At 37.0% G+C, this 23,920-nt stretch overlaps 1 protein-coding gene across 2 annotated transcripts; it reads right to left on the bottom strand.

The window, feature by feature from the left end:
• Positions 1 to 889: 889 nt before the first annotated feature.
• LOC133336432 (ubiquitin-conjugating enzyme E2 Q2) lies at positions 890 to 17,549 on the bottom strand. 2 transcript variants are annotated; one of them, XM_061544725.1, is made up of 8 exons: positions 17,385 to 17,549; positions 3,851 to 3,967; positions 3,340 to 3,600; positions 3,194 to 3,268; positions 1,437 to 1,728; positions 1,207 to 1,355; positions 1,000 to 1,066; positions 890 to 930 (listed from the first exon to the last, which is right to left on the bottom strand). In XM_061544725.1, exons 1-8 carry the CDS (start codon positions 17,544 to 17,546, stop codon positions 899 to 901), a joined length of 1,155 nt encoding a protein of 384 aa, XP_061400709.1. In that variant the 5' UTR covers positions 17,547 to 17,549; the 3' UTR covers positions 890 to 898. The 2 variants fall into 2 exon arrangements, with proteins under 2 accessions (XP_061400709.1, XP_061400708.1); XM_061544724.1 differs by having other exon boundaries at positions 1,000 to 1,078.
• Between the last annotated feature and the right edge of the window lie 6,371 nt (positions 17,550 to 23,920).

Raw genomic sequence — 23,920 nt, forward strand, 5'->3', positions numbered from 1 at the left:
AGAAGAGGAAGAAGGGATGATTGAAGTGATTATTTTATTTTTTTCGTTTAATGAATGCAGCTTCAATGTTGGGGGTAGGGTGTGGTGGGGGTTGGTTGTTACATGGGAACAGTTGAATTAAACAGAATACAAAACATACAAATTTAATAATAATAAGAAGAAAATAAAAATAATAATTATAAAATTAAAAAAAAAACTTATTAGAGACAAATAATATTACACACTACAAACTACTTTTGCAATATAATATAGGGGGGGGGGGGGCTGTTGGGGGACAGAGGAAAATATAAGAGATAGTATGTTTCTTTATATACGCTTTTGTATAGCAAAGTCCAAAATGATAAATGGATTATTCCTTGTGGTTTCTGAACTTCGCTGCTTGTTGTTGTTTCTATAAATCCAAATATAGGAAGCTATTCTTGCTTGTCTGCCTTCACTGACTGGTTGGTTGGTCGTGGACGACACAGCAAATTTGATGTTTAGTTGTTGTAGATGTTGTAACAAGCTAACATCCATGACATATAATAGATATATATAAGAGTAGTTGTAGTACACAATTACAATGAAAATATTTATAATTACACATAAGAAGCGCGAATAAACATCAGAGTAGTAGACGACAATTTGCTTTTTGTAATTTTATGATGAATAAATTAATGTTTGTCTATCTGTCTGTCAGTTTTTCTATTGCTGGTGATAATCTGGTTTTTTGGCATCAAAAAATATCCAACTTAAAGAGAAGAATGAAACAAACTAAGCAGCTTCACGAGTAGTAGAATTGGGTTTGTTTTGCGGGGGGAGCGTAGATGGATAATGGTGGTGGTGGGGTCCTATAGAAATATATATGTATATGTATGTGTTGTGGGTTCTATACATCATCATAATCATCCATTAAGTCTTAGCCATCCTCTTTGGGGGGAGTGAACCAACCTGGTGAAATACAAAACAAAAATTAATTTATATTTGTTTTTTATTGTAATATATAAATCAAACACTTACCATTCTTTTCGTGTATTTGAACCAATGATTTGAAACTCTGTTGCGCCTTCGCCAAACTGTATTGACCCTGCGATAAGGCCTGAGTAGGTAATTTAGTTATTCAAAAGAAAAATGCAATGCAAAGTAAACCACCACACCAAACAAAAGCATTTGATAGATAGATAAAACCCAAAAACTATGTAAAAGGAGGAATACTCTTATACTTACCTTGGTGGCTCCAAATTGTATGCGGGCCTTGCCCTTAACCAGTGTGGCAGCAATTTGCATAATCACAGCTTCCACGGTATAGGCCGAACTCCAGCCTTGTTTTGTTAGTAACTCCATGCAAATCGCTCCACCCAATAAGACATAACCACCTGCAAAACAAAACACAACACAAAGCAATGTTAAATAATACCCCATGAAAAAAAATTTGAAAATTTTTCAAATTCCCTCACCTGATATAATTGGATGTACCACACGCACAAAGGGCGGCTCGAATGGATAGGTTTCCTTGAATATGATATTTAAAAGAATACTATCTTTGCCTTCTTTTTCTTTGAGCATTATCAAATCGTTGTGTAATGGACTGTCAGGATCAACGGACTTAAGGCGTATATTCCATTCGTATATGGAGTCATTTACTAATTCTATGGAGTACATATTGCTCTTAAATGAATCAGAACGATAGATATCACGTAATTCTTTCATTAAGCGATCGGTTGCTTGAACGGAACCGGAAACAGAACCCTACAGAAAGAAGAAACGAAGGGAAACGAATATTAGTTTAAAATAAAATGATTATGATATGCAAAAGAATTAGAACTTGTTCCTAATAGGTCCAAACTTCATATTTGCCCTCTATCAGTTTAAAATGAAGTATCCAGTCCGTTAGCATGCTAAGGGACTCGTCCTCAGTTTGCGAATAGTGGAAAGCCAAATATTCTTCTTCTTCAATAAATAGCGGCGGACAATCAGCGGATCCTGAGGGTGTCTCGAAGGAAATGGCCGAGTGCCTATGATACCAGCACTGACATGGTGAGAATAGCGCCTCCAACTATCCAATTATCAGGTCTTAAGTCACTCCCTTCCTAAGTGGCCTCTCTAACGATGGGGTGTTAGGCAACCTCGTGCCCATGAGTGTTTACGGTTTGCAGTAAGGGTTCCGACTATATTTGAATGGAGCCTTGTTGATACATAGGCGCCTCAACATGGGCATGGACTTGAGGTCATGGCTGACCTCAAGTCCTCACTCAATAAAACTTCTAATGGAGCCGACTTTTTAAAAACAAAATATTAAAGGATGCGATTTTTCGATTGATGTTGCTGCCTTGGCACCCTCAGTCTCGAACTCTACAGGATCAGAGTTCAATCAACCCCTATCAACGGTGACCAATGCTACGTACCGAACCATTATTTGTCTCATCAAATCTCATTACTCTCCATAATGTCAATGCAAACCTAGAGAGGCATAGGGACCTTCATCTCGACATTATTCCGCCTTTGTCAGGAGAGTATCCCGACTCAACTCTGGGATGACTCGCCCTTGACATACGAGGAAGACGCTATGGATACCACACAGCACTACGGTGATTAATACGATGACTACCCTAGTGACTTCTCCAAATCATTCCGACGACGTGCAGTGAAATCTCGAGACTTATAAGGAAGTAGAGACTGGTGTTGATGACCTTCCCATCGAAAAGATGGATGAATCACCAACACAATGAACTACCATTCGCGTCAATGCCAGAGATTTCGGACAAGAAGATTTATAGGAGAGCAGTTGATTTCTGTAACCGGCTTATTGGACGGGACAGGGATTCGATTATAAATAAGGAATTCCTTCTAACAAAGAGTAGCCCTTCCAAAGGAGAAGATTGTGAGTAGTCTGAGTCAACCAGGACGATTATGGCGAGGACTTCTAAGTAATCAGCAACCTCCAAGGGATCCCTGAGTGTTGAGAAGTTCCTAACACCATCCTCCACTCCAATTAAATGTAATGTAGTGTGCCGGGCCCGGAGAAAGTCGGTAGAAATGCTTCCAGAAGGCTGATATAACAGCGGCAGGTTGCAAGGCATCCATACCTAGAACAGTCGGATCACAATCGCTTGATCTCGACGACACGTGGCTTGTGGTCTCACCAACGATTTCCGCCGGCATTGGGTTATTAACTCTTTATTTCACCTATTCAACACACAATTGTAACACTTACCTTTAGATAGTCTTGTCGTTGACTTTGACGCAGTCTTTCTAGTGTTGCTAAGTGTTCAACTTCCATTTCGTCCTTCTAGAAAAAATGGAAAACAAAAAAATAATTTCAGCAATTATTCCAAATACATACAAGATCGGCACACTTACTTTATTCGTACTGCGAACATCGTCCATTTCAAGAGGAAGATCTTCATCCGCCTCGCTCTCCTGTTCACTATCGCCAATGGGATCTTCGATATCATCTTGATCTGATTCGATATCCTCAATTTGATTCTGATCTGCAGGCTGTTGATTCAATGATGATGAACTATTAGGTGGTGGCAATTGAAACGGTATTGTGAGGTTGTCTATATCGGGCGGCAGTGGTACATTATGTAGGCGGCATAATTCTCGTAATAATATGCCAACCTGTTAGATACAAAAACAAAAAAAAGTAAGCATAGTATGATAAATTAGCACAGTGCCATAGAAAATTGGGTCACAACAAACCATAAACACCAATAAAGAAAAAAACACACACACGCAAAAAAGAAGAAAATAAGAAAATGTAAACCTAATAATAAACCAATCAGATAAATAAACAAACAACCACACCAAAAAAGAAAGGTCATTTGCGAGAGTTGCAAAGTTAGCACACGGCAAAGCACAACGAACTGACCTGGTTTATGACATGGTTATCACGACCATTTGTATTGCTTAGTATTTGAACAGCATTTGTTACGCTTGTCTCTTCACTTTCGGCAAACCAAACTGGGGGTGATGATGGATAAGTTTCCTGAAAGTAAACAAAAACAAAAAATGTGATAAATATATTATAAACAAATTGGTAATAGGGAATCTAATCACTTAATTAATTGTCTACCAACAACGACAAAAGAAAAAAAAAACGATTATGTCTAAAAATAAATATATTTTGAATGCAATAATTTCCCCCGGTTTTTGTTTTGTGTAGGAAACACAAAACATGTATTTCGATTTTATTATGCGTTTTTATTAAAAATATCTTTTATGACACATTGAACTTGGGGGTTCATTAAACTGTCAATAAGTTAATAATTAAACAAAACAATTAATCGTATTTGCTTAAGAGGCCTACAAAAGCAGCAATTCTGTTTTTTTTCATATAACCAAGTTGACACATGTTATTATTAAATACAGTAGCTAGAAATTAGTTTTCGTATACGGGATAGGGATTATATGAAGGAGGTAGGGAAACAAAATGTCCATACCCTACATCATACCTAACAACTTCTAAGCGGAGTTGTTTGTATTCTCCAATTCTCGAAGAACCCTTCTAAAATGCGCTCTTTGCTCCAGCATTCCCTTCATCCGTGTCTTATTCATTTGGGAAAAGTAAAAAAGAATACGAAAGTTGAGACATGATAATGGATTTGTATTTGTGCCAGAAACTCAGGCACATGCATCGATGTGTGAACTGGTTCGTTATAATAGTTCAAAAATTTATGATTGGGTTTCTACAATTCTGTGTGTGTTTCCGACGAATTTCATCTTACAAACAGTGCATAGCAGTGGATGATTGTGTCAGGGATTTCTCCCCAGTGTTAGGGAGAGCACTTAGGAAGGTAGGAATTGGATATTTGAAGGCGCCATTCTCGCCTCGTCAGTCCTGGAATCATAGGCATTTCCTAAGAGATTCTCCCCCAGGACCCGCTGATTGTCCGAGACTGTTTATTTCATATTCACAGCTACCCAAAGAATAATTTTGGGCTTCCCACTCTCCGCAAACCTTTGGACGCGTCTGTGAACATTCCTGTATATGAAGAACAGATCTGCAAATTCCTGAGAAGGAAGAATTTGTCCTCCTTCGGTCAAAGTCTTCAGATGTCTAGCGCCAGCTGTTGTGAGATTATGAGGATAAACAACTACATAGCTGATCTTGTAAGATTCTCCCATCTGAGGAATATGAAAATATCCAGTTTTGGAAACACTTACAGCTGTAGGCTGTGTTGGGTACCAGGACACAGTGACATCATGGGTAATGAAAAAGCCGACGAATTAGCTAGACGAGGATCTCAAACCACAGACCTAGCCATCGATTGTTTAATCAAACCATACATCTGTCATCTTTTCGGAACTTTGAGGCGTTCTTCGACAAACGAGCCAATGAACTCTGGCACAACAAAACTAGGTGCAATGTGTTAAGATCTATCTGGCCGACTCTGACAACCAAGAGAACAAACTCACTGTTGGACCTGGGCAAAGCTGATATTAGAGTAATGACAGGAGCCATTACCGGTCATAGCAATATCAGGGCCTTTACCAGTAAATGGGACCATGATGTTACTAATTACTGCAGACTCTGTGCTGATGAGGGGGAGACGGAGACAATTGATCATCTCCTGTGTCGCTGGCTAGTTCTGGCCTACAGACGGCAAAGACTAGTGGGTGCTCACTTTACACCGTCTCTTCTTCTTTTCAACTATGGATCCTGCTTTAATCTACAGCATCATTAGAAACCCAAAGTGGTTGGGAAAGTGCAACCTTAGCACGTAATATGTTTTTTCTCTCCTTCTTGAGCCATCGAAACTATTCCCACCTTCGTCTTTAATACTTCTTGTTAGCTTCCTATTCTTTCTTCACCGGCTCCTATATTATTATCGGCTGTATTCTGCCAAACATTTAGTCCACTATTTGGCGGAGTAGCAACAAGAACACTACCCAGTGAACTCATTAAAACCCCATTGCAACAATGTCATGGGCCGTCTTTTGTTCCACTGAAAACATATATGCTCTTGTTGTTGTTTTTAATACTTCTTCGTTTGCCTAATTTAACTCGCAGAACAAAAGAAAAACGTCATTTGGGATTTATCCCTATTTATTTTTTGTATAAAAAAACTTCGCCTTGAAATATAAGACTTGTTGGGCCGCAGAGCAAACAAACAGTGTGCAGAGTGACGTAGCCGTCCCGTTATAGCTATGTACATAATCGGATATGAATCACTTAAAAAATACACACAGGGGTTAAAGTACTGATGTTTCTCATCATCTCAAAGATTAACAAAAAAGGGAATGCACGAAAAAGGGTCCGTCATCATCGTCGTCTATGTAGGAGCTGCTAAGTTTTAAATTTCAATAAAGTGAAAAAACAAATTATTACATTGCTCAAAAGGGTTAAAAATTACCAAAAAAGCAAATAAAGTACACACACTGCAGTTTAACTGTGACCCCCCACAATATGAAAAGTAAAAGCAAAAAAAAGAGAGTAAAAACAAATAAGAAGGGTAATGACTGCTGTTGTTACTTTGTGGAGCTACTAGTATATACAGGAACAAATGCCCAGCATACAAGGAGTATACAACCAATAGAAATGATGAAGAAAGCAACAAACAAATTGCCCATCCAGGCAATGAGGGACCAACAGTGACGGTGACACAACAAAGCCGCTAACCAAGCAAGTGAAATTGTAATTTAACCTTTAATTAGAGCATTGAACTAAACAACCAACCATCCAAGCAGCGGCAGCAGGCAGCGGAACCACATAACAATGCATCACATGTGTGTATACGTCGTATATTATATACTTATTACCCGGTTTTGTGTGTCGTGTCTACCCTTTCAGTAAAACCAAAAACTCTTTCATCAAATGGCGGTACATTTAACAAATGCAATTTGTTAAATGTACTTGATTTTTTTATTTGTTTAGCAGCAGCTACTTCTCTGAAAGGTATTCAAAAAACCGCAATAAATAAATAAATCAGGTATGAGCAATACTCGTATGTAGGAATTTTTTAATTCATTAGAATACGGAAGTAAACACTCGGCAATCCGTCAATTGCGATAATAAAAAATAAATATCGAAAAAGAGAAACGAAAAGAGAGATGAGGAACCGCTACTCTGCCTCGTAAACCTATATCAATACTGCGGGTCTTCACATAGTATTTAAGAGGTGGTTTGGCAATAGCAGCTACAGTGAGCAAGCTCCTGAGCTACTTCGTTTGATGCTACCCTATAGACTCCATCTTAGAATTTAAAAATATTACGATTTGCAAAGTTTGAATCAAACTAGACATTTCATTATATTGCTATTGGATTGACACATTTTCAAATATTGACCCTTTGTGGGAAAAGTACCAGAACGAATGGCTCACGGGTTCCATATTTAAGCTTGATCTATGTAAGGTAAATACATTACCATTTCCAAAGTTTGGATGAAATTGAATATTCCGTTACCCGGATCTATGGGACGAGGTAGGTTAGGTTAGGTTTGGGGATGTGCAGTCACTAATGTGGCTGCAGCACTCTGAAAGAAAAAGATCTATGAGGGAGAAAAGAAGGGGGATAGAGAGAGATGAGAATCTTACAAGGAAGTGTGAGAAGGTAAGTATGAGATAATATCGATGGCTATAGAGATCGGACAGAAGATATATTACGTGCCAAGGTTGCAGTTTTCCAACCACTTTAGGTTTCTAATGATATTGTAGATAGAGCAGGTTCCGTTATTGAGAAGAACCTAAGACTCGGTGGAAAGTGAGCACCCACTAGTCTGTGCCGCCTGTAGGCCAGGACTGGGCAGCGACACAGGAGATGTTCAATTATTTCCGTCTCCTCCTCGTCAGCACAGAGTCTGCAGTAATCAGTAAAATCAGAGACCCATTTACTGGTAAAGGCCCTTATATTGCAATAACCAGTACTGACTCCTGTCATTAATCAAATTTCAGCTTTTCTTAGGTTCAACATTGAGTGTGTCCTTTTGGTAGACAGAGTCGGCCAAATAGATTTTGACACATTGCACCTAGGTTCGTTGTGCCAGAGTTCATTAGCTCGTACGTCGAAGAACGCATCAAAGTTCCGATAAAGATGACATATGGGTGGTTTGATTGAGCAATCGATTGCAAGATCAGTAGAATGAGATCCTCGTCAAGCTAATTCGTCTGCTCTGATGGTGTCACGGTGTCCTGGTACCCAACACAGCCGATAGCTGTAAGTAAGTTCTTCCAAAACTGTTCTACACTTGAGAACGACCTTAGATTTGATGTAACAGGATTATATGGCTTTAAGAGCCGCTTGAATATCCACAAAGATAGTCACCGATTCAACGATCTCTGCATCCAGACTTTTTATCAATTTCGCTGCCTTCCAAATAGCGAAGATTTCAACTTGGAAAACACTACAGTTGCTATACAGTTGTAGGTAAACTCAAGTCCTAGTCTTTCACAGTAGGCGCCAGCGCCTGTACCTTCTTCCATCTCGCATCCGTCTGTATAAAAAGCTAGACCGTCCAGAGGAGGGTTGCTACAGTTCCAGTCGTCTCTACTAGAGATAACGACATCTATATCGTCAAATCTCAGGACTGGTTATATAAAATCGCTTAGTTTTACGCGTTGGTCCAATGTTCAGGATACATCGGGCATGGATGTACAGGTACAGTTCCGCCATAGATTTGTTCATGCAGGCTTAGGACACTAGGACGTACTGCCTGACACTAAATGCTGAGACACAGAGGCCTTAAGTTCAGCCTTGCGTTCAGAGCTGCTTGTGGAGTGCTCCTCGCGGCTCCAGTTATTCGAATCGAGGCGGCTCTTTGTACATTGTCTAGTTTGCTGGATGTCACTTGTGGCGTGTTATACATCAAGTGTATAGTCGATTGTTTTAGCCCCCACCTTTCCCAATGGTGTTCTTGAATAGAGTGCAATCTGCCCTCTTTTCGCACGTTTCTCGGCGTTCCTATTCCATCGTAATTGACAGTCCAGGATTGTGCCGAGGTATTTTGCTTCGGGCGACAGATGAAGCTGCAACCCATTCAGTATTGGTGGAGCAAAGACACCGTTCTTACGTTTCCTAGTGAACATTACGCCTTGGCCCAGCGTGACAGCGTCGATAAGGCTGTTTTTGCATAAGTTCCGAGATTGTTGACGGAAAATTTCCGAAAATCATTATCACCATGTCGTCCGCATAGGCTACAACTTTGATACTTTTCCGCCCAGTTTCATCAGTATGTTGTTAATTACCAATAGCCATAGCAACGGTGAGAGTACCCCGCCCTGAGGATTACCTCTTTTTACTATTTTCCTGATTTTCGAATTCCCTACATTTGAATTTATAATTCTGCTATTTAGCATTTGATCTATCCAACAAGTAAGCGTTTTCAGGAATGCTACCTTTTTAAGTGAGTGGTTTACGGACTCAAGTTTAACGTTATTGAAAACTCCTTCTATATCTAGAAAGGCGGCCAACGTAAAGTTCGAGTCAATATAACTTACCACCTCATGCAGTGCAGATTCCACAGTCTTGCCTTTTATATATGGTAGTATCTACATGACTCCTAATCTCCAGGTCGATCAATATTTCGAGAGTCTTGAGAAGAAAGGATGATAGGGGAATGGGTCTATAGTCCTTTGGTGCAGAGTGACTTGGTTCATCCGCTTTAAGAATGTAAGTAACCTTTACCTCGTTCCATAGACCCTGAACGAACGAGAGAATCAAGCACGCCGAGCACTTGGCGAGGCAACTTGAAGCATCGTCGGTGTGATACCATCTGGTCCTGGTGATTTATACGGTTTGAATGTGTTGACTGCCCAGCGTATCTTATTTCTGCTAACCACCATGCCAATGAGATCCAAATCTATAGTCGCAAGAGGTTGAGTGTCATCACATTCAATGCTGATGGTATCCACATCGGTAGCAACCTGGGAAATGGGTTTCTGCTAAGAGATTAAGAGTCTCAGAACCGGAGTTCGACCACGCTCCATCTTGTTTATTGATACTCCCGATGAATTTCGGATCCTTGGATAGTAATCTTCGAAACCTAGCAGTGTCGTTGACTCCTTCTATCAACTCATAGAAATTAATGCAAGACTTTTTCTTGACACGATTAATCTCACTCTTATATTTTTTGAAACTTGCCTTATAGGAGTTCCAGTCAATATATCCGCAAAGGATAACTTTTGTAAATAATGACACCTAATGACAATTTTTATCCCCAAAAGTTACAGATCCTTTACTCCAACAACAACACACACAAAATTAGCGCCATGTTATATGTTACAATTTAAATACAAATGAACACAATTTGTGTGTCATTGTCTACTAAATGGTTGATGGTGGGTGGGGTGATATCAACAAAGAACAACAATCATAATATATCGCATCATAATCTTACACTCCTCCCTATGATGGCAAAAAAAATTGTAGGAGCGAAAGAAATAGAACAATGTTAATATTTATACTTCACTTGAGCTCTTTTTTATTTTAACTCTTCATTTCTTCCATTTGTATCCCTATGCTCCCTCTATACCCTAACCTCATTCTTCTCCTCCGCATCATTGACAACTGAAATTGTTGTTGTTGTAAAATAAATGTATCTGCAGTAATAAATAGGCTGGTTGGTTGGTTCATAGGCTTGCCGAACGAACGTCTATGAAAGCGACAACATGGTAGACAGAACAAAAAGAAAAACGGATGAAGAAAGAAAGTCAGTCGGGTAGGTGGATAAAATATTTGTAATGACAATGTCAAGTTTGTTGTACGACAACAACAACCACGACGGCGATAAATGGGCAGGAAGGATGGAACGAACGGAGAGCAAAGAGGATATTTTATAGATATGATGTTGTATAGAACTACTTAGAGACGCATTTTTATACGTGTTCAAGTGGTAATGATGCAGTTTAGGATTATCAATGTGTAAGTTCTTGGCAAATACTCATGCATGCGTAAATGGAGGGTACTTGAAAAAAGTTTATGTGAGAGCCGGGCGACATAATATAATGAAATACTAAATAATTTATAAGTACGAAGAAGAAAATTATAATGGGCAAAACAAAGTTATGTTATTACAACAAAATATACGTATTTATTTGATTCGTAACAGTATTGAAAAGAGTTATTTGAAATGTTGATTAAACAAAAATTGAGAATGTCCGTGAAGATAAATTTAAAATTTAACTAGCAAAGACACAAACCACCAAATTTTTTCGGTGGTTCACATAGGGTTAAGACAGAGAGAGTGAGAGAATGCGAAATTGCAGAACTAAATCGAGAGAGAGCGTGTGTGAGCGTAACTGAGAATGCAGAACAGAATTGTGCGCAGTGCTGCCAGTTAAATTTCATGAAAAATCGTAAATTTTTCAGAAAAAAATCGGCATAATCGGCATTTGTATTTTTAAAAATCGGCAAAAAATCGGCAGCATATAATTTATAAATAAATTCATATTTTTTTTGGTTTATAACAAATCAATATTGTTTATTACATTAAAAAAAGATAACAAATTCAATTCTGTATAAAAAAATAACATAAAAGATTAATTTTTCTACAAAAAATGTAGATTTTTCTAAAATATAGTAATTATTATGTACACTAGTGAGATCTTTCAGATTTACGTATAACACAGTGTGGTATTAAGGTCATAAAAAAATTAGAAACTAGTACATATTTTTATTACAAATTTTTAGTATTTCATTATCAATTTTGATATTAAAACAATTTGAATTATTTAGTTTGAGGTAATATTAAGAATAAAGAATCCCTTCCAATGAATCATTCTCAAATGAGCTAAAAATTCGTTCCACATTTGCTGTGGAATGTGGAAGAACCATAATTCTTTGTACAAATTTAGACAAAACTGGAAAAGCTAAATTGGAGCCCCACGTTTAATTTCGTAAATTTTTTTCCGAAAAATTTTTAAATTATATTCTGCATTTTCAAAAATTTCTTCAAAATTCAGAAAGTTTAACTCCCTAAACTCGGAGTCTAAAGATTTGCCTTATTCGATGTAAAATGTAAACTAGACAGAGTACAATGCTGACAAAAAATGCAGATATCTAAGCCATTGAAAACGGCTGCGGCGAGTCGCCGATAGTTATAATGATTTAAAGCTGCCAATTTTATATGTTTGTATGGTAACGCCGTATTAAATTAAAAAGTTAGACAATTTTGGTCGATTGTTGAAATATCGGCAATTCTGAGGCAAAAATCGGAAAATCGGCATTTTCCATTTTTAGAGTGAAAAATCGTCAAAATGCCGATAAATCGGCAAATATGGCAGCCCTGATTGTGCGCAGTATGTGAGCGTAATTGACAATGCGCCACCAATTTGCAGAACTAAATTGCGGCCGGCCTTATGCAAATTTCGGAGATGACTCTTAGACCTTTCAAACGAAAGGTCTAAGAGTGTACTTTCAGAATATGTGGACCATATAGGCAAAAAGAATTTCGGAGATGGGAATTTTTCCGATTTTCTGAAAATGTTTAGGGTCACTTTAGGAAAATTTCCGATAAAATGGGCCACAGTAAAAAAATGAAGAAGGGTTCGGGGTTGAGGGGGGGCTCAAACGAAAGGTCTAAGAGTGTACTTTCAGAATATGTGGACCATATAGGCAAAAAGAATTTCGGAGATGGGAATTTTTCCGATTTTCTGAAAATGTTTGAAAATTCCCATCTCCGAAATTTTTTTTGCCTATATGGTCCACATATTCTGAAAGTACACTCTTAGACCTTTCGTGACACCATGACAAGGACTATAACTAAACCCGTTGCTGTTGAAGCGCCCAGATGTCAACAATGCATCCGAGGTTCCAAGACATTCAAATAACCGATCTATGAAGATAAAACAAAATAGGAATGCCAGGAAAAAGCGCCACCAAGATTAAAATGGCAGCAATTAATAAGCAAGGACCATAACCACTACAAATATATTCAAGAGAACATTGTTTCTAGGCAACAACAGATGGCAGCCCAAACTACTAGGATAGGATACAGCAGACCAATAATTTACTTACTACAAAATGACGAGTAAGATAGCGTTGGATTGTGGAAGCTCTGTGCTCCAATGGCTTGAAATTTAGTTCTGTGAGAAGTTAAACACCATGGATGACAATATCAGCTATGTCCAATCGGTCGTATTTTGTTTCTAACTTCTATATGCATCCAATACAACGTCTTATTTTGCTGTCGATTGCGGATGATCTCCAAAATTTTTATTCACTACTGTATTCCTGAATTACTTCCTCAACTCCGTCAGTCTGAATACAATTCAAACCTACTTGATCTTAAGTATCTGTCATTTATCACTTCCCTAACATGCCAATGTGGTTGGAGATTAGGTGGACTAGGACGACTGATTTTTTTACACCGAAGTGTTCACGCTGAGAAAGGAAAGGTATTCGACAATTCATGAACGTGATATATCAAAGTAATGAGGAACTACCCTTTGCAATTATCAGGGTAGCATTTCGATAAAATATAATTGAGTGATTTTCCATTTCGTAGCATTTAAATAAACAGATAAAAAAATAGGTCAGCCTATTTCTTTATAAGTTGCCAATAAGTTGTGTTTATTTGCTCCCTAAGTCGTCACTAGAACTTGAAAGCCTTGTTCTTATTACCGCGACATGAGCAGACGTCTGGTAATTTTCAAATATGTATTGTTTACATTCAAGGTTAGCTACATCCCCGATGCCCATGATACCGTTAACTTTCTAAAAACTCCTATATAAATGCCTTCCGACCTTGATTGTACAACCATTCGCATAAGTTATGGTCTCAATGCCACCAGGTGGACGTAGAATACCGGAAAGGCTCAGGTTTAACAGGTCCGGAGATACCATCATTACTGCATTGCTTACTGATTTATCTTGCGGATGTACATTTCAAGACCTATTACTATACCTATCGATTGTCAGGTGGCCTTTAAGGTAATTAAATCGCGGACCATAAATCATAAAGATTATGAGATAGCAGATTTTTAAAAACTCATAGTTGCAATATTTATAACTGCACAATTTTTTAGTGATTTCGAACTATCCCATCCGGATTTCTTCAGTTTATTTTAGATAGCAGTCGATGTCATCAATTATTTATTTTCGGGCGATATATGACCGCAAGATAAGAAATTTATATACATTTTTTTCGTCATAATGATTGAATTATAAGTGAAAATAGCAGCAAACAAATATTTCTAAAACATTCGAAATCGCTGCAATTAGTAATAATAACCACAATGTTTTGTTTTTTGTTATCGCCAATACAATTGTAGTGAAAATTAAAACAACAGTAGTTTTCCATTTTTTATATTTTTTGTGAATGGTGTGTACTTAATTTACATACTAATGAAAATGCCAATTAATGTAACACGATATCCATTATGAAAATAGTAAAAGCAATGCAAAAAAGTGAATTACATTAAACCGCAACAAAAGTAATGTAAATAGAATCGAGTTATTTGTTTTATTTAAAAATCCACACTGTAATTAAGAAATTGGATTTTGCATGATAAATGAAATATTTGTAAAACACACAGAAATATTAGATAACTCAAATTTTATATTATTAGGCATAAGAAATGTCCTTGAAGAAAAATATAAAATGTCCAAATAGAGAAATTTATTAGACTATGATACAAATTTCATTCTTTCCAATAACCCCATAACCTCAATGCTATCCGTACAAATAAATTTAATTTTATTTCTCCATATTTATTTTTTCGTATACCAAACTGTTTTTCAGCGAATTCTATTTAAATGTACGAAATGTTCAGGAATGCAACAATGGAATGCATTTTCGAAAATAGCAGAAATTGGTTGACAAATTGTAAGCATTCTCGGAATCATCATCAAACATGCATTCCAGAATCTATAAAACTTCAGATATGAATAGTAAATCAATCAACATAGAAGTAAATCACTTAAAAAATGCCACAAAAAAACTGAAAAGTGTGGATAAAGTTATATGAGGGCTATCCCAAATAAAAAAGGGGCCAAAATTCCCCTAAAAAAAAAACGAAATATGGGGGGTACAGTTAAAAAATGAACCAATATTGATTTGGTACAAAGATTTGCTATGAGAATGAGGATTCAGAATACTCAATTAAACCCAATTTAAATGAAAAACTTGCCAAAACTCCCCAAAATACCGAATAATTGGTGTACCGTTATATGGCTATAAAAATGTACCGATATTGATCATTTTTGGTAGAAGGATTTGCAATCAGTAGTGTCGTAATGCTACTGATGCGAAAAACGCAACGCAACACAGCAGACAGAAGCAACCCGTAATGCGATGGAAAATTGTCGCATTTTCGGGAAAAAGAAGAAAGAACAAGAAAAACGTGAGCGGGAGCAAATCGAGATGTACAGGAGTCAGAATGAAGTCCGGAAATTTTACCAACGAGTAAAACACCAAACCGAAGGCTTTGGCGCAGGCACATCCTCCTGTAGAGATGAAAATGGAAACCTGGGATCTGGAAGGATCTGGAAGGAGCATTTTGAAAAGCTTCTGGTGTAGTGTGTATACCACCTAGCCAAGATGTAGTCAGAATAGCAATCAATCGGCTGAAGAATAATAAAGCAGAAGGTGCCGATGGATTACCAGCCGAACTATTCAAGACCGGTGGTCAGATGCTGGTCAGGAGCATGCACTAGCTTATTTGTGCAATTTGGCTAGAGGAATGCATGTCCAATGATTGGAACCTCAGCAACCTATGTCCCGTACACAAAAAAGTAGACAAGACGATATGTGCCAACTTTAGATGAATAAGTCTCTTTCCCAATGACATTTTGGACCATTCCAATGCGGCTTCAGGCCTGGCAAATCCACCATTGTCCATATTTTGCACAATGCGCCAGATCCTGGAAAAGACTTACGAAAAACACGCATTTGACAGCCCCATTCATTCTGAGATGTTTTAAGACATGTCTGCGTTCGGCATTCATGCAAAATTTATATGACTATGCAGGATAACTTTAACTCGTACAATGTCAGCAGTTAAAGTAGAAAAGGCCCTCTCTGAGCCCTTCAATACCGAACTTGGATTCAGACAAGATGACAGTTTGTCGCGTGACCTGGTTAACATCCTGCTGAAAAGAGAGATGCGAGATGCAAATGTGAACAGAAATTACACTTGTACACCAAACAGCATATGTTACTCGCCTACGCCGACGACATCGACATAATGGGTCGAACACTGCCAAAGTGGGACTGGCAAATGGCGAAAAGATCAAGCTGATGGTATCAACGCGCAAGATGTCCGGTAGACTCGGACCAACTGTGGAAATTGAAAACTACATCTTCGAGATAGTGAACGATTTTATATACCTCGGTACCGCCATAAACAAAACTAATAATATCAGCTTTGAAATCCGGAGGAGAATAGTTGGGCCAACTGACGCTACTATGGTCTGAGTAAGAAACTCAAAAGCAAGGCCACCTCTCGCCAGTCCAAACTCACACTCTACAAGACGCTGATATTATCCGTGCTGTTGTATGGATCTGAAGCATGGGTACTTGCGCAAGTAGATGAGGCAGCTCTGGGAATGTTTAAGAGAAAAATTCTCCGAATCCGTCGAATCAACCATGAACTATACCATCTATTCACGGGCATCGACATAGTAAAACGGATCGAGCTGCAGCGACTACGTTGGCTAGGACATCTTGTGAGAATGAATGAAGATGCCCCAGCTCAAAAGGCATATAAAAGCGAGCCAAGTGATGGTTCAAGCAAAAGGGGGAGGCCACGAATCCGATGGAGAGATCAAGTAGAGGACAACATCTCGGAAAATGGTCTTTCAAATTGGATGGGATATGGAACAACCGTTCTGTCATAAGCCACATTTCCCCACTCAATGAAAAGGTATTTTCATAAGCTTCAAAAAATGGTACCCATATAACCGTTCCCCCAGAAAAAAAATTTATAGGCTCATATCTAAAAATCTATGGACTTGGCGCAAAAAATATTTCGTTGTAATCAGGGCTTCTATTGCTATTTGAATTTCAAAACGATTAGACCGTTCCTTAAATTTGACTTAAGTCTAAAAATCCATAAACCTAGGTTTTGAACAATTTTTTGATCCACATGATGTATATAAGGGCCCCATACACTATACATCATGCCGTACAGCATTTATCATAGTATGTGTTATTTTTTGAAAGTTTATTTATGTATGTGTGACACACACAATGAAAGTTGTCAATACATAATTTTGTGTACAATAATAATAAAATTCTGACGGAATAAAAAAACAACTGAATTTACGACTCAAATTGCAATTTTTGGGACAAAAATCGATTTTTTGGAATAGTGATTGAAGAGTTTGCCATACACTAGTCAATCTAACATATATAAAAAGGGGTTCATCGGCATGACGGTATGATTTATAGTGTATGGGGCCCTTAAAATACACAAAAAATAATAACAAAAAAATGCATACAAACAGCTGTTACATTCCAAAAACTTACCGTGATATTTGCATGAATGTCATAACGTTTGCCACTCTTGCCAATGAAACGACATGTCAACTCATCAACACTGGAATTAAGTATTTGAAAACGTTCGTGATTCTTTGTGAAGATTTTCTCCAATGTTTTTATTTCCAGCTTTAGGGTATTGAGACACGCCATTGTGTGTGTCTTTCAAGAGGAGCAACGACGAACGATGCGACTCGACTGCTGCTATCAAAAAATCGCACACGCGCGCGTTTTAACGCACTACAAAAATAAAAGGCGCGCGCGTATTATCACCTAGTTGTTGTTTTTGTTTTTCTTCGTCGCAATTGCGAGACAAAAAAAATTATACGTAAGGATGGGGATGCCTAGAGATGCAGAATAAAATAAAAATTACATTTAATATTTTTTTCTAAAACTTTTTTAATTTTAACACTATTTTAAATTGTGGTAGGTAGTAAAAGTTTTGATGGCAACTTCTGATTCTTTTTTGTCTTCATTCCATCACTGACATTACTTTGTCATCATACACACAAAGGCAACAAATTTAGCATGAAACAAATGTTTCATCATTTTATTTTTTGTTTCTTTTTCACTTCTTTTTATTTGTTTTTTGTTTCATGAAAGTATTCTTTGTTAGGTGGACAATAATAATACGTTTTTCTTTCTTTTTTTATTTATTGTGAATTTTTGGTTTACTTTGAACGTTGTCAAGTCAAGAGTTTGGTTTTCATTTGCACTTTGTTTTCTTTAAGTTGATTTGTTGTTGTTGGTTTGTTTGGTTTTATTCCTCTCGCTCTCTGTCTCACTCTCACATGGTTCAATCATGTCTCTGTGTATTGCGATTTACTGTTAAACGCGTAGGTCTTGTCATGTTTCGTTTTGTTGTTGCGTGGATGACAACGTCGATAATGGTGATGATGACGATGTTGTTGTCGTTATTGTTGATAATGATGATGTCTCTGCTTTGATGCTGCGTTGCGCAGCTGCTGCGTGTATCCAAAATGATTCCTTGTCTTAATGGTGCACCACACACACACACACAAGAGAGAGCAACAACAACAAAAATAATACCTCAATTTGTTATTGTTTAAATTGTCACAGGAGAAGAAATGAACAACAAAGTGATTGCCAACAAAAGCTTAGTTGGCTGTTTAGCACTGTGTTATCGGAGGGGGAGGCTCACAAAAAGGAAAGGTGAGTCGTGATTATTTGGACACACCAGAGCAGCACAACTACACACACACACGTTGGTTGGAGAACTCTCATCATCAAGCCCAAACTTTACTTTTTGGGGTCGCCCTCGTCACATTCGATGGCTAACTGGCTGGTATGTCGTCTCCCTTTGCAATCGATCTTCCGTAAAGGAAACTGAGACGACTACACTACAACAATGGCGAGAGGAGGTACGCTACCTGCGTCACGTCGTCGAATAAATTGTAATTCGTTAAAATTTTATTAAGCGTGAATTTGTGTTGTTGTTATTGTTTTTGCAACACTTTATTTTCCAATTGGAAGAAGGAGGAGGCACAAAAAGTATTGCCAACATATGTACCGTAAATTTGGACTTTTGCAAGAAAATTATTTGATCACAACAACAAAAATCACTGCACTATTTAATAAAATAAAAAAATAATAACTTTAATCCTCTATAAGAACACACACACAAAATTAATAATAACAAAAAACACTGGGGGAAAAACACAACATAAAGAATGACGACGACGACGGATTTCATTTGCTTTCATATCAACGAATACGACACAGCAAAAATAAAACAACAACAGCAACAACAACACAAATATCATCCATGTACTCCACCATCAACAATACACCAAAAACATCAGCAACAACAACAACGGCAGTACCAAGAAATCAACGAAACCGACGTTCGTACCCGCACGCACACACACACAAACACAAAGAAATGAAATCTGCAGCCACAGTCTGGATGGCGAACAAGTTTTTTGCCAATAGAAAAACCTTTTCTTGTTTGCGAAAAGTTCCGTAATGTTTTTCCGCAAACAATTTATATGCTTATTGTAATTATTTTATTTGATATATTTGTAGGTTATCGCGTTTTCGTTGGTATTGCATTTTTTCTTAAAGTTTTACCTAAATTTTATTATTATTTGTTAGCTTTTTTGTAATTGAATAAAACCCGATGCTTCTGGCGATTTTAAAGGAAAGTGACAGAGTGTATAGCCGAATCATTGTGGTCAACGGCGACAGCACATCATACAGTGACGCGTTGCCAACTTGAATGGTTTCTTGCAGTTGGGCTGATTCACATGTTATGATATGTGAACTGAATTTCGATATAGATAATCAATCATCTATTACAATTTTTTGAGGGTGCTACAAGACAAAAGTGATTATAGGTGTGTCTGGTTACTTTTCCAGTAACATTTATTCAGTATGTCCTAGTTCAGAGAGTAAGCCGTTTTTAGTCTCTTTTGCAGGTCCTAGGCTTTGTAAAAAATCTGAATTGGCTAAAATAACTAGGCTCTCTAGACTGTTCCCAACCTAACCAATTTAGTATAGATGCAAACTATACTAAAGAAATGCAAACTAATAAACCATAAATTACTCCACACAATGACCTCCATGCAGGCCCCAACATCCTTATAATTATTTGCCTTCAGAATAACAATTCAATGAAATAACTTTTCAAGCAAGATACCGTAGACTATCCATCCTATACGAAATGGATGGCGTAAGTAATATATTATTCGTTATAAAATGATAGAATTCAAAAATATCAATTGTGAAAAATATACGAGGATTCAGGTCTGGTCTGTTAAGTTTGCTTTTGGTCTGTTACTGTACTGTAAGAATCTACGAGTTTTTACCACGATAACGCTTTTTTCCTTTATGATATCGAAAAACATAGTAAAAATTCGTTTGAAATGCCAGAATTAAACTTTATTTTGGACGCCGTTCTTCTTTATTCTTTTACAATACAAGAAGCCAAATTAACATGATAAGCCGGAAGCCATCTTAAGGGGGAGACACATACGAGGATTCAGGCCTGCCCTGTTAAGTTGGCTTCGTATGAATTGTCAATTTATAAAGGAATATGGGAGTCAAACTTGAATTTGGACGCCGTTCTGCTTTATTCTTTTACAATAAAAAAGCCAACTTAACATTCCAAGCCTGAAAATTATCTTATGTGTTTCCCCTTCATAGTCAAATTTTAGCTTTGACATTAAACAATGCCAATTTGGTATGTCATGTTCCTATGTGCCATTATTAACTTTATCTAGTTTACCGAAAAAAATATTTGTTTCTTTTAGTCTCATTGCGTTCCACTCCTCTATCCTATTTCTGGCATTCTACGGATTTTGATTACCATTCCGCAATAATTTGTTCCATTACCAACAAAATCATATATTTAATGGAGTTGGCAATTTTAATAAAGAGTCTCAACGCAACGCCGTCATTGTGGTGAGCAACAAAATTGTATTGGCAACGCCAACATTTTATAACGGAACTGTCATTTGTCATTATGAACGAACAAACAAAAACCGAACCGAGCGCGAAAGCTTTTGCATTTCCCTTGCATACGAAACAACTAAAAATGATCGGTAAAGAAAAATGCATTAATTGTTGTGAAAATAATAAAAAATTGAATATACATCATGTACAAAATAGCGAAATATGTACAAATTGCATGTGAAACAAATAAAATATGCGTATACGTCAGTTGTGTGTTTTTGTGGAGAAAAGTGTTGTGAAATAGAATTGAATCTAAATGAAAATTTTTTTTATCATATGGACAATTATGAAATAAGAACAGGAGCACCAATGCTCCTTTCAGCTCTCTTTGTGTAAAATTTAAATTCAATTAATTTTATTTATTGAAAGAACAAAAGTGCAGACAACAGGTACGCATTCCCTATTTTTATTTTAATGTTTTTATTCATAAAATGTAATTATTTAATGCTAGTTTTTGATTCTGTGTTATCTTTTGTTGGAATCGATTCAACTTTTGAAATATTTCCTTTATATATTTTCGCCCAAATATCCTGTGTTTGTTCGATTGACATCCAATTTTGCAAAGCAGTTCGTCCTCGGACGGCTCACAAGAAAGACGTAAAAAAAATTTTAAATGAGTACTACACGCCCACGGGCTTAAAAATAGATTTTTACAAAATGGCGGTTGTTAAGCGTTCGCTTAACTAACACGTGTGTTTTTAAATACGGATAACCTATAAATTGAGTCGTTCAACAAAATCCAAACAGCTGCGCATGAAATTTTTAATTTTCGTAAATTTAATAGCAAAAGAAGATGCTTTTCGCTACTATGTGACTCCTTCACAGTAGAAGAGTTCACTGATACACAAGGCTTAGAAAGTCTGAACATTGTGGTCAAATTTTAATCGAAGTCAACCTGCAAAACACAAACCACCATCTATGGATAAAGTCAAATTCGTAGCAAAGCTACATACGGATACATGGCACTAAACCTTCTATCCCTATAGAAAGTGGGCCAACCAAAATAATATATAAAAAAAAAAAAAAAAAAAATATTTGCAAAGTGTACCGAATTAGAAAAGGCTACCATATATATGTCCGTCTGATTTTCTTGCAAATTATCACCAAGGGGTTCATATTTGTTGAATTGAAGATGAAGAGAAAAATTCAATAGACGGCCCACATGAAACGCGGAATGCTTTTATAGAATTTCTTCAAAAACTTTGGACGAACAAATTGTGTTGTATCAATAACCATTATTGATCAGCCAAAAAACCGCTGAGCACAATCATTCGCCTTGTTTGAATTTTGTAATAGTTCGTCCTACATTGCTGAAGCAGAACAGTCGCCAAATGACCAGTTTTAGTGCTTTATCGCTAAATTTCAAATTCTTTCTTATATTTGCTATTTATATTGTCATTTTAAAAGGAATGCGAAGCTAAATATACATTAAATGCATTCTGATCTTGAATATACCTGTTTCCTTTTTGAATTATGAATTCATGAGGCCAAACAAAACACATTTAACTTGTCACACTTCAGCACCCTTTCCAGAATCACGTTTGATTGTGACTTCAACCAGATAGATTACAACATTTTTGACAATAAATTACCTCCATTAAAAATCGGTGGACAAATCACAGTCTTGTAGACACCACCAATAGCAGTAGCTTCATCCGCATTCAAATTCTTGTTTGATAAATTGTTTAAATTTGTCTTGTACCTTGGGTAAACGGGTCGCAACACTAAACAAAATCACATGGGAAAAGGCCACAGAGCTCTTGCCCATTTTCTGTTTCTATTGCTTCAAGTTCTATTGATCATTGGGTACACCGGTGTCCCGACTAAACAAAATCACAAATTACGATCCAAAACGACCTGAGATCGTTTTTAGACTGCTAAATCAACTCGATCTCAAATGTCAATTCGATAGCGCATACATCTATGGAATTGGCATTTGAGATCGAGTGGATTTTGTAAATCTATACGCAGCATGAGTCTCACTCGGCCAAAGTTTGTCACCCCAGAACAATGTGTAAAAACAACAATATCAAATTGGGAACATTGGGTACAACAAAAATATCCCTTAACGAAATATTGGTTCTCTGGACCAAATCATTTTCAGACAATTAGAGTCAGTTTTCAAATGTATGTCCACTGCACGTTAACTCTGATTACAATTTGATCCAAACTACGCATATACGCCCATGTGCTGCATTTCGAGTTTGCTCGAATGTGAAACATTTTCCCAAATTTGGTGTGCTCCATTCCGAATTCCCAAAAAAAACATTGGGAATATAATTCGAGCACATATAGCCTTGTGGATTGAAAACGAAATGAGATCGTACGTGTTTTTCTGAGCACGTACAAGTTGAAAAAGAACGCTGAAGTAATATTTAACGTGTTTTTACAATATTTATTTAAAAAAAATACAGTATTTACATTAGTTTTTATACTAAAATTAAAGAAAATAAAAAAGGGCTTCTCCTGGTCTGCAGCTGTCCACAGCTTACACACACTTTGTCTTTCAGGACTTTCATTACTCTCCACAATATTTTACACATTGTTGTGCGATCAACACTTATTTTTTAAATCATTTGCCACTACCCTCTGAAATCCACCAACAGCCAGGAATCTTAAGGTACCTGCTATCTGCAGGCTTTCGGGAATGGTAACCTTGTGTATGAAAGGACCAACTTCTCTCAAAATATCCATAAATGCTTATTTTAACACGTTCCAGTATCATTAGACTTTTTCTGGTAGAAACCAGGGCAGGCATATTTTTTCTTAATTTTGTTGTTAAACAAATTGCAAATTCCAATGAAACATATGTTTTTTTATTGAACACATTTCGTAACATATTGAACACAGCTATGCTTTCGAGCCGCACTTTCATGGGAATTTAAAAAAAGTATGGGAATTCAAAAACTCTCGGAACATGTCACATGGGTGATAGTAATATTTTTGATATCTAGATCAACTCTGAAGATAGGACTTATCGTACCATCCCTTGTGGCACCTACCAAACAATATCTTTTCGATTTCATCTAAACTTTTTTAATATTTTGACTAAA

This window comes from Musca vetustissima, unplaced genomic scaffold, assembly GCF_032173495.1.
Source record: "Musca vetustissima isolate MV318-11 ecotype Yass unplaced genomic scaffold, APGP_CSIRO_Mvet_v1 utg23871, whole genome shotgun sequence".
NCBI classification, from domain to species: domain Eukaryota; kingdom Metazoa; phylum Arthropoda; class Insecta; order Diptera; family Muscidae; genus Musca; species Musca vetustissima.

Excerpts from the sequence above, each read along its gene's own strand:
- LOC133336432 (XM_061544724.1), bottom strand. The coding sequence starts at position 17,546 with ATGGCGTGTCTCAATACCCTAAAGCTGGAAATAAAAACATTGGAGAAA. Across the intron at positions 3,601-3,850 it reads ATAACCATGTCATAAACCAG|GTTGGCATATTATTACGAGA; the intron begins GTCAGTTCGTTG and ends TGTATCTAACAG. Across the intron at positions 1,356-1,436 it reads GGTACATCCAATTATATCAG|GTGGTTATGTCTTATTGGGT; the intron begins GTGAGGGAATTT and ends TTTGTTTTGCAG.